This window comes from Littorina saxatilis, linkage group LG15, assembly GCF_037325665.1.
Source record: "Littorina saxatilis isolate snail1 linkage group LG15, US_GU_Lsax_2.0, whole genome shotgun sequence".
Taxonomy (NCBI): Eukaryota; Metazoa; Mollusca; class Gastropoda; order Littorinimorpha; family Littorinidae; genus Littorina; species Littorina saxatilis.
This window is the reverse complement of record NC_090259.1, coordinates 22427101-22439178: the sequence shown is the minus strand read 5'-3', so window position 1 is coordinate 22439178 and position 12078 is coordinate 22427101. Positions and strand designations below refer to the sequence as shown.

At 40.7% G+C, this 12078-nt stretch overlaps 1 protein-coding gene across 1 annotated transcript in view; it reads right to left on the bottom strand.

The window, feature by feature from the left end:
• The window catches only part of LOC138948825 (laminin subunit gamma-1-like), an 80018-nt gene that overhangs the window by 55348 nt on the left and 12592 nt on the right, over positions 1-12078 (bottom strand). Inside the window, exons 3-9 of the mRNA XM_070320453.1 lie at positions 8430-8560; positions 7630-7808; positions 5013-5201; positions 4051-4168; positions 2426-2533; positions 1816-1952; positions 1027-1149 (exon numbers count right to left, since the gene is read on the bottom strand). Coding sequence (XP_070176554.1) covers positions 1027-1149; positions 1816-1952; positions 2426-2533; positions 4051-4168; positions 5013-5201; positions 7630-7808; positions 8430-8560 — 985 coding nt within the window. The remainder of the gene's footprint in view (positions 1-1026; positions 1150-1815; positions 1953-2425; positions 2534-4050; positions 4169-5012; positions 5202-7629; positions 7809-8429; positions 8561-12078) is intronic.

Here is a 12078-nt window from a genome sequence, read left to right as displayed (position 1 = left end):
AGCTGTGGAACTCACAGAATAAAACTGAACGTAGTCCGCTGCTAGTGCAAAAGACAGTGAAAGTGACGAGCCTGTTTGGCGCGGTAGCGGTTGCGCTGTGCTTCATAGCACGCTTTAGTGTACCTCTCTTTGTTTTAACTTTCTGAGCGTGTTTTTAATCCAAATATATCATATCTATATGTTTTTGGAATCAGGAACCGACAAGGAATAAGATGAAAGTGTTTTTAAATTGATTTCGAAAATTTAATTTTGATCATAATTTTTATATTTTTAATTTTCAGAGCTTGTTTTTAATCCAAATATAACACATTTATATGTTTTTGGAATCAGGAAATGATGAAGAATAAAATGAACGTAAATTGGGATCGTTTTATAATTTTTTATTTTTTTTACAATTTTCAGATTTGTAATGACCAAAGTCATTAATTAATTTTTAAGCCACCAAGCTGAAATGCAATACCCCGAAGTCCGGCCTTCGTCAAAGATTGCTTGACCAAAATTTCAATCAATTTGATTGAAAAATGAGGGTGTGACAGTGCCGCCTCAACTTTTACAAAAAGCCGGATATGACGTCATCAAAGACATTTATCGAAAAAAAAAAAAAAACGTCCGGGGATATCATTCCCAGGAACTCTCATGTAAAATTTCATAAAGATCGGTCCAGTAGTTTAGTCTGAATCGCTCTACTCACACACACGCACAGACAGACAGACAGACAGACAGACAGACAGACAGACACACAGATTCACACATAAGTTGATTCAAGTTAACATTTGTGTCCTCTCTGGTATCAAAAGCCAATTACGGACATGTGTCGTCAATACATTCCAAGCCAGGAACAGTCAAACTTCCTCAGCGACCACCTCTCAGTAAAGACCACCTGCCCACAACAACCACCCCATAGGATACCCTTAAAGTTTTTTCTATATAGTTCAATTTCCATGGAGACCACCTGTCTCTTGCGACCGCTATTGGTCAGTCCCTTGGGTGGTCATTAAAGACAAGTTCGACTGTATAAATACTGACCTGGAGCGTTAAAGTAGACGACCTCCATGGAAGGTGCGCTGACCCCTAGTTTCTCCGTAACTCCGTTGAACTGAGTGTCCAGTTCGTCTCCGCTGCGTGAAATGGCTGTCCACCTTTCCTTTCCTGCCCGCGCAAAATGTTCCAGTTGAATAAACACAATCATTATAAGTTTCAGCGCAATTTTTATATACAGAAACTCAGAAAAATTCAGCCAGAAAAAGGCAGTCAGTCATTACTGCAGACAGACAGATATGCACGCATACGAAGGTGCCCACGCACACACATGTGCACACACACACACTCACACATGCTCACACACTCTCACACACAGACACACCAATATCCCTTCTCTCATTTTCTCCCAGAGAAGGTTCAGTTCATACACTCTCTTTCTCTCTCACACAGACACACCAATATCCCTTCTCTCATTTTCTCCCAGAGAAGGTTCAGTTCATACACTCTCTTTCTCTCTCACACAGACACACCAATATCCCTTCTCTCATTTTCTCCCAGAGAAGGTTCAGTTCATACACTCTCTTTCTCTCACACACAGACACACCAATATCCCTTCTCTCATTTTCTCCCAGAGAAGGTTCAGTTCATACACTCTCTTTCTCTCTCACACAAATTCTCCAAGACGTGCACTCCGACACCGACATATCACATACGCAGGCACACACACTTGCAGCGCAATTCTCCTTTCATACGCACACAACGACACACCCACACACTCTCTCTGTATCTCCAGCCATAACAGATAAGACAAAAAAGGGAAGCATAATTACGAACCTGTCTCAAAGTCCGTGGTGAGGTTGAAGCCAAAGTATCCTGATGCACTCTGACACACAGAGCTGTGACCATAGCAGAAGCACGACAGAGCTCCAAATGGATTGTTCTCATCTAGTCCAAAAAACCCTGGTTTCGGACTGAAACATTCAAACACAGCCACTTGCAAACAGTACAGACTATGATGAAAAGCAGTACCATAATTTCCTGACAAGAAAAAATGGAAGACGGCAGAAGTGAAACACCCATAAGGCCAACAAATAAAAAATGTTTGTTTCAGATGACAAGGATAAAAAATTAGAGTCTGTAGGTCGTGTTCGTTTTTTCTTTTCGATTTTAATTGAAGTTTGTTTTGTACACTGGCACATGTGTCCGGGAATCGTGCAAGCTGTGCCCCCTGGATGTCGGTAAAGAGTAAGTTTACTTGTAAAGTCTGCTTTATCGAGTTTTGTTATTTTCAAAAAAATTGTTTTTGAAGATTCAAAAAAAATTCCAGGGTCAGGAGGAAAAATAGGGTCGGTCGGTAAACATGAATCATTTTGTGGGGTCTAAGACAGTAAAATAAATAATGGCAGAAGTCACACGCCCATAATCAATCGACAGTTGCACTGACCTGTCACAGCGCCGACCCTCCACGTGCTCCTTACAGCGACACTCCCCTGTGCGTGAGTCACAGCGAGCTTCGTTTTCCAGACTGCCCGCCACCACACACGCGCATGGCCTGAAGTGGAAAGAATGTGAAATCGATTGTCAGTGAACTGCAGCATATGATTTGTAATTTTCATTTCATTTTCATTACTTTGTCAATTCGGGTCGCTTCCTAATGTTATTCTTTACATCGCACGCATTTACCATTCTTTCAATTTTGCACCATTCACCACACTTCTAAAGCAGTTCATTTTTATCTACATCTGCGAATGAAGCAAAAACCAGTCACAAGCAAACTCTGACTATGAGGCCTTTTTAAATTTAGTCAAGTTTTGACTAAATGTTTTAACATAGAGGGGGAATCGAGACGAGGGTCATGGTGCATGTGTGTGTGTGTGTGTGTGTGTCTGTCTGTGTGTGTGTGTAGAGCGATTCAGACTAAACTACTGGACCGATCTTTATGAAATTTGACATGAGAGTTCCTGGGAATGATATCCCCGGACGTTTTTTTCTTTTTTTCGATAAATGTCTTTGATGACGTCATATCCGGCTTTATGTAAAACTTGAGACGGCACTGTCACACCCTCAGTTTTTAATCAAATTGATTGAAATTTTGGCCAAGCAATCTTCGACGAAGGCCGGACTTCGGTATTGCATTTCAGTTTGGTGGCTTAAAAATTAATTAATGACTTTGGTCATTAAAAATCTGAAAATTGTAAAAAAAAAAAATTTTTTTATAAAACGATCCAAATTTACGTTCATCTTATTCTTCATCATTTTCTGATTCCAAAAACATATAAATATGTTATATTTGGATTAAAAACAAGCTCTGAAAATTAAACATATAAAAATTATGATCAAAATTAAATTTCCGAAATCGTTTTAAAAACTATTTCATCTTATTCCTTGTCGGTTCCTGATTCCAAAAACATATAGATATGATATGTTTGGATTAAAAACACGCTCAGAAAGTTAAAACGAAGAGAGGTACAGTAAAGCGTGCTATGAAGCACAGCGCAACCGCTACCGCGCCAAACAGGCTCGTCACTTTCACTGCCTTTTGCACTAGCGGCGGACTACGTTCAGTTTCATTCTGTGAGTTCCACAGCTTGACTAAATGTAGTAATTTCGCCTTACGCGACTTGTTCATACTGAGATGGGCAAGATGTAACCTAGGTCAAGCGTCTGCTCTCATGAAAAAAAGCTTCTGTTCTAAACGGACCATAATGATGTTCTGACTGCTGAAAAAAATAAGCACATCTGGACCATGATTCCTGATGAATGCAATATTAAAAGCATATTGGGCAAAGCAAGTCTTCATTTACACTAATCGCTTACACAGTTAGAATTCACTTCACAAATAGACATTATGATAATACAAGCAAAAGATCATGAAAGTCTATACAAAAAGTTTTTAAAAACTTATGATGCGAAATTGTGCAATCTTGAGATATGAAAAATTGATTACTTGAGCTTTTGAAATGACGAAAATCTGCCAACGACAGAAAAATATCATGCCTGCAGTAGTCACCCGCACACAAACAAACAGACACAGATACACACACTCTCTCCTCCCTCACACAGACTTACTGGCAGCCAGAGTCGCTGAAGTCGTAGTAGTTGGGCAGACAGCGGTCACACCTCTCACCACCAACGCCAGGCTTACAGCGACACTGACCCTGGTCGTCACACTGCAGACTCTCAGAGCCTGCAAACAACACAAACACACAAGTTTACACCATATAAATTCCCCGAAATCGGCATCTGCTGCCTGAATGGCAAGGCAAAAACGATCATACACGTAAAAATCTACTCGTGCAAAAACATGAGTGAACGTGGGAGTTTTAGCCCATGAACGAAGAAAAAGAAGAAAAATACTCTATAAGCCATGTGGGTACAATCAGAAAGTAACCCACGTCATACAGATGGTGCCTACCACTGAACCCTGCACACACAAAAAGTCTTGGTGAAGCTCTGACTCTGTACTAAATCTTTCAGTAGTATTGCAGCATGGAATGTTTTCTAAGTACAGGGACTGTTCAGCAAATACACACCCCTTTTTCAATACGACATTTGCTGACAAAAACAGCACCCCCTCTGCACGCGTACACATGCACTTACACACAGACCCAAGCACACACACACACACACACACACATGCGCATATGTACAGACGCATGCTCACACACACACACACACACACAAACACACCTCTCACATGACAGAATAATTATCTCCACATTGCAACTGCTAAAGTGGAACTCCCTTTTAAAAACTCCAAATTCCCCCTTATTAATACTTGGATATTTCAGATTTTCTGTTCATAACCTCCGTAAATTAACCTCCGTTTTAAGACACTCCTTTTTAAAACCTGATTTCCTTGGAAGTCTCAAAAGGGGGGTTGCACTGTACACTGTGCGCGATATAAATTGCATACATTTTTTTTTTTAAAAAGATAAAAAAATAAATCCCTGCGCTTAGAACTGTACCCACGGAATACGTGCGATATAAGCCTCATATTGATTGATTGATTGATTGATTGATACACTCACCCAGTTCGTTGCAACCACAGGCCAGACACCTGTTCTCTGGCATGCGACGGTAGTGGTTGGGGAGGCAGATCTCGCAGTGAGGGCCCCCGGTGTTGTCGCGGCACATCTCACAATGGCCGCCATGTCCCGTCTGTGCGTACAGGTCAGGGTCAAAGTAGCAGCGATCAGACAGGCCGTTACAGTCGCAGGCTGAAAGCACACAAATCATCAGATCTTAGGGACACATAAATGTGAAAGGAAACTTAGTTAAGGCTAGCCTTTAAACAGTCTCTGAGAATATAAATCTCACACACAAATTAAGTACTAGTGCTATATATATTTTTGTGGAGCAAAAGGTGGTGGAATATGTGTATAACGGGTGAGGTTTATGTCATACATATGTATATATGCGTAACACTCAGTCACTAGGTATTGCCAATGAGGTTTAAATAAAAACAAAAAAACAACCACAACAGAACAAAGCAAAGCACACAAAACAAGAAGGGCAAAGCCCATACGACTCACATGCTTTACACATTTTTCCTACCAAAATACATGTGACCTTGACCCAAGGTCAAGGTCATCCAAGGTCATGCAACACAAAGATGTTAATTCAAGACATAGGAAGTACAATGGTGCTTATTGGCTCTTTCTACCATGAGATATGGTCACTTTTAGTGGTTCACTACCTTATTTTGGTCACATTTCATAAGGGTCAAAGTGACCTTGACCTTGATCATATGTGACCAAATGTGTCTCATGATGAAAGCATAACATGTGCCCCACATAATTTTTAAGTTTGAAACAGTTATCTTCCATAGTTTAGGGTCAAGGTCACTTCAAAATATGTATACAATCCAACTTTGAAGAGCTCCTGTGACCTTGACCTTGAAGCAAGGTAAACCAAACTGGTATGAAAAGATGGGGCTTACTTTGCCCTATATATCATATATAGGTGAGGTATTCAATCTCAAAAACTTCAGAGAAAATGTGAAAAATGTGAAAAATAGCTGTTTTTTAGGCAACATTTATGGCCCCTGCGACCTTGACCTTGAAGCAAGGTCAAGATGCTATGTATGTTTTTTGGGGCCTTGTCATCATACACCATCTTGCCAAATTTGGTACTGATAGACTGAATAGTGTCCAAGAAATAGCCAACGTTAAAGTTTTCCGGACGGACGTCCGGACGTCCGGACGGACGGACGGACGGATGACTCGGGTGAGTACATAGACTCACTTTTGCTACGCATGTGAGTCAAAAAGCCTTGGTAAACTCAACACCCTTGTGTCTCACTAACAAAAGAAATCCCAGAAAAGAAACTGCAAGCAACACTGAAACACAGAGTAAAACACTGAAATACACTCAATCGGCTTAGTTGGAATCTAGTGACCTAAGGAATGGTTTACATTTTCAAATCACATCCAGAAATAAGACCTGGAATAAAAACAAAAAGGAAATAAATAGCTTTCCAAATAAACAAAAGAAACAAACTCAAAACTTGAAAATCAAACGAGACAACGCCAGTTAACCCCAAAATAACTGACACAGAAACACAGAGATGTCGATGTCAGCTCACCATGGTTCCTTACCTTTAGACTACTTTCCTCAAAAGGGCTGCATGTGGCAAGAACATTTAAACACATCAGATGGGAAATAAAAACAGATTTGATTCAATTTGGTTGCCTAAATCAAAATCCAAACAGTAAAGAGAAACAAATATATTTTCTTTTGCTTACACCAACTGAGGAAATAAACTGCACATGTTAGAAGAGGTGGGGATGAAAACTGATCATTTTCAAAATCAGGAGAATTTGGCTTCGGGATCTCATGAACCTTATGTCTTCAGGTTTTTATAACGTTTTTCCAGGGCGGGGATGTAGCTCAGTCGGTAGCGCGCTGGATTTGTATCCAGTTGGCCGCTGTCAGCGTGAGTTCGTTCCCACGTTCGGCGAGAGATTTATTTTTCAGAGTCAACTTTGTGTGCAGACTCTCCTCGGTGTCCGAACACCCCCGTGTGTACACGCAAGCACAAGACCAAGTGCGCACGAAAAAGATCCTGTAATTCATGTCAGAGTTCGGTGGGTTATAGAAACACAAAAATACCCAGCATGCTTCCTCCGAAAGCGGCGTATGGCTGCCTAAACAGCGGGGTAAAATCGGTCATACACGTAAAAGCCGTGGGAGTTTCAGCCCATGAACGAACAAACAAACAAACAAACAAACAAACAACGTTTTTCCGTATTGGATGCTTGGGACATTCAGGAAATGAGTCATGAAATATTCTTTCAAATTAAGAATTCCTGATGGAAATCTTCATCCCTGTAGAGAAATAGGGATAGAAGAAATGGGAAAGAGAACTGGGGAAGAAGAGGGTTCGGGGCAAATAGAGAGGAGGGTGGGGAGGGGGGAATAGGAAGAGAGAAAGTGAGGCCGACGGGTGCCCACAGGAAGATCATTTTAACATTCCTTCTATTACAGAAGCTATAGACAGCTAATGATACTTCTTGCATAAAAAATCTAGATACAGAAGTGCTATAAGTTTTCAAAACCAAAACAAATTCTCATCAGAAAGCGTTCTTTCGGTGTAAAACTCATCCCTAGCACCATCAACAATCAGACAATTAAGTTTTCACTCACGCATGCACTCATTGGCGTCGCGTTCAGTGGCGCGTGACCAGGGCCTGTCGTTGTAAAAGGGTAGACACTCGTTGCAGTCGGGCCCGGTGGTGTAATGCTCGCACTCACAGGTCAGCCGGTCTTCCAGGTTCTGATCCCGCACAATCTCACAGGAGCTGCCGTGACCGTTGCACTTACACCTGCACATCACAGCAAACAACTTTCTCGTCAGCTAATCATTTAATCATTCATTAATTAATCTTAACATTTGAACGTAACTATTGTTAATTATATCATTAATAATTAATTAATTACGTTCAAATCTATTTACGTTACGATGAAAGTCGCTTGTTGATAAATCATTTCAATGCTTGTTATTCTCTCAGGTGCCAGGAGAATGGTTATGAATAACTCACTTACTCTACTACACATGTCATAAGCATTTAGAGCGCTTTGTTTATCAGATTTCTCGTCAGCTGGCTAGTTTCATTTCAACTTGGGTAACTTGCTTTAAACTTATTTAAAGGGCAAAGAAACCTTCCATCAACAACAAAGAAGAAGAAGAACATCAACAATGTGTGTGTGTGATGTATTTATTTATACACCCAGGGGCACATTATGTAGGTTGTTAATTCTGATAAATACAGGTAATGCTTTGTACAAAAATATTTACTGGCAGAAAACAGGTTAACTAACCTTTTTTTACATTTTTGTGTGTGTGCATATTTGCATCTTCTGAAATGTGTTGCAAAGATTTCTATTGATAGTGATACTGACATCACCAACACCAAACAGTAAGTCATTGATAAAACAGATCTCACCTCGCCCCTACAGCCAGGTCAGAGATGGCGTAGAAATAGGACTTGAGCACCTTGGGGTCTCCGAACACCTCGTCACCAAACGTGTTCATACGCGTCAGGACAATCTTGATGTCTGTGGCTGACACCCATTCCTGCAACGAAACAAAACACCATCAGCACTCAGCAAAACATTAAAAAAATAAAAGAAATAAAAAAGTAAAGAAATAAAAATAAATGAAACTAACTAACTAATAACTAACTTACTAACTAAAATAAAATAAATAAAATATCATCAGCACTTATATCCTGAACCTTATGTATTTTGCAAACACGCTGTGCAGTTGATGATAAAATCGTTTATTAAACGTCACTGTGTAAAAACACTTTTGACATTTGTGAAAAGTGTAAAACACACACTGATGCCTGCATGCACGCATACACATTGTGCACTTCCTCTTCGTGGTCTGTCCTGTATCTTCAATCTGTCTGTAAAAACGCTGATGTTCATATATGAGAGTTGTTCTTTGCTACTGGTCACAAGTGGGGGTCAGCTCAGACGGACGCATTTTTTCAATACAGTCTAGGGGAGAAACTGGTCACAAAGCACCCAGTACATGCCAGAGAGATTGGAGAATCGGCACAATCAAAGAAAATAACAAAATCATTCAATAGATATGGAAATATTACGATTTACTGTGAAAATGCTAGCAAAAATGGCGTCCAAAAATGGGAACGCACACTTGGTGCGTCTTTGAAGACTGTAACCTCCCGTTCTGTGATGTTAATAATAGTCGTGTTTGTGCTGTTTTTGTTGAAATAGTATCTAATAAAACTGATGCAGTTCTTGAAATGTTGCAAATTATTGTTGTCTTTGTGAAATGCGAGAGTGTTCTGAGGCGTAATCTGCATACGGCTGATGTCCCACTTAGGGTACCCCACTTCGATCAGCGTATCACTCCAAATGAGCTTCATAGCAGAAAAGCAGATCTATACACTACCAAAACACTGCATAACAGATCTACAAGTCTGAGCCAGAATCATTGAAATTTACTTTCTGTATAAAATATTGCAATCAACTTTGTTCACGCCGTCACACAAATAATGCAGGTTACCCTCGCCTTCGATTCAAAGTAACTCCAATCTGACTGAATTACCATTGAAACGCAGATGACGAACTGATTCACCACACATTTGTGGTATTTTACACACAAATTTCAACTGTGCTGTTTCGCGATAAACAGCCATAAACAAACAAATGTGGCGCCGTCACGTCGCCTCGGAAGGAATAACGCAGGTGACCAAGAGATTGTTTCCGATACCTGTCTGATTAAAATCATCGTTTTTTTCACTTCGGAATGACGGCTCTTTGGCAGATCTGGTGAGTTGGAAACTGTCTATGAATGTTTCATTTAATGTCAAATGCGTACATTCTTGTCGATATTGTTACCTTTGGGCTCATAAATTAAGTCAATCGTCGTGTTGTCCGAAAGTGACTTTTGTCAGCATAGAACTTACTGTGCTTTGATCATTGACTGAGAAGAATCTTCCGATGACACTAGTTCATTTCACTACGCGACTGCAGATCTGCAAGGAAACTTATGGCAGGGGAAATAAGCTTAACCGAAGACGAATAAGCGGAGTAACTGTTCTTCAACGGCATGCTCTCACTGATCTAACTAATTATTTAGGTCTTGTCGTCTGCTAGTCTGCTAGTAAGTAGACTTCGGTCGTGTGAAAGTCACATCTATTTCGACTGTGTGCATCGATCCGTGTAGTGAAATGTTGATCTTTGATGATTTGGCAACATAACTTCGCTAAATGTGCTTCGAGTGTATCTCCCCGTTAACCGCATTTGAAAACGTCTTTTAACAAGACCATGTTTCGACAGCCCAGACGGGGAGGATCCTCGATAGCTCACAGGGTATATAATGTTTTCCGCCGTTTTTTGAAGAATCCTTTCAAATTTGCTATTCCAAAAGTACCCTATGACACGACTCGAGTGGCAAAGAACATTCTCTGCAATTCCTGTCTCAGTCCGTGCAGCCGTTTCGGGTCCTATCGTCATCATACAAACATACACACAGACACACAAGAACCAGCTTTAAAAGTTAGATTATGTAGGAACCATGTGAACCAGTGATTTTTTCTTATGTACAACAGATACTACAGTATTTCTGCTTTATGAAAAGCAATATTTCAAAAACAAAACTAGAGATTTGAATTTTGACCACTTTTCCCCCTTTCTGTCACCAGTACTGAAGAACAACTCATCTACTTTGATACTTAATCTACTGCCACATACACTCATGTTTTTTGTATGAGTGGGCTTTTTCGTGTATAACTGTTTTTACCCTGCCATTTAGGCAACCATACGCCGATTTCGGGAGATGCATGCGCCTAGTACATTTTGTGTTTGTATAACCCACTGAACTCTGACATATATATACGACATAAAGTGATTAACATTTCTGAGAGAGAGAAAAACTCAAAAAGTTTAGCTTTAAGTCTCATAGTTTGGTCTGATTGCATGGCAGTAAACTTGGTAGAGCTAGGGAACATTTCTCAGCTTGGTTACATTTCTTTGATAGTTATTACTCACATACTGTACCAAGTGATATGTGTCTTCTAATGTCATCCAAAGCTAAGAACTTACAATGACAGGCTGCAATAGTTGCACACATAAACTAGATCAACCGAAGAGAAATTAGCAACTGAAGTAGGTTTATGACACTTAGACCAATTAGTGTTCCAAGGCAACCACTTCAAACATACAAGAGGGTCAGCTCAAGGGTCTGCATCGATCAGATCTACTGACAGCAGAACCTTTCTTGAACGACAGATGGTCAGGCACAATGGCTTGGTGGTAAGACGCCGGCCTCCAAAGCGGAAGGTCGTGGGTTCGAATCCCGGCCGCGCCTGGTGGGTTAAGGTGGAGATTTTTCCGATCTCCCAGGTCAACTTATGTGCAGACCTGCTAGTGCCTTATCCCCCTTCGTGTGTACACGCAAGCACAAGACCAAGTGCGCACGGAAAAGATCCTGTAATCCATGTCAGAGTTCGGTGGGTTATAGAAACACGAAAATACCCAGCATGCTTCCTCCGAAAGCGGCGTATGGCTGCCTAAATGGCGGGGTAAAAACGGTCATACACGTAAAAATCCACTCGTGCAAAAACACGTGTACATGGGAGTTTCAGCCCACGAACGCAGAAGAAGACAGATGGTAGGGGGAGAATCAGAGCAGGGACGATGGCTGTAAGCTTTTGTGTTGGCAAAAGTTTTTTGTGACTGTAACGTTTTGTTTTGTCACAAATTAAACATTCCAATTCTTCTTCTTCTTCTTCTGCATTCGATATTTCATGGCCGTCATATCGTCAGGTCGGTGGCTGCCACGAAGTCCGCAGTCTTCAGCAAACATTCCAATAACTTTCTTGGTTTTTTTATTCTGAATTTTGGAACGTTGGCAGTCTCTTTGTTTTTGTATTTTTGTGTGGACTTTAGGGATGCAGAAGATGAGGCTGAAGGAGCGGAGGGTTCAAGTGGGTTTTAATGTTAAACTTGATGTGTAGTGAGGGGCACAGAGAAAGCCAATCTGCACTCTGCTTGTCAAATGAAAGAGGTTTAGCTGTAGGAATACCAGTACCAGTACCAGTACTGCAGAGTACAGACTCA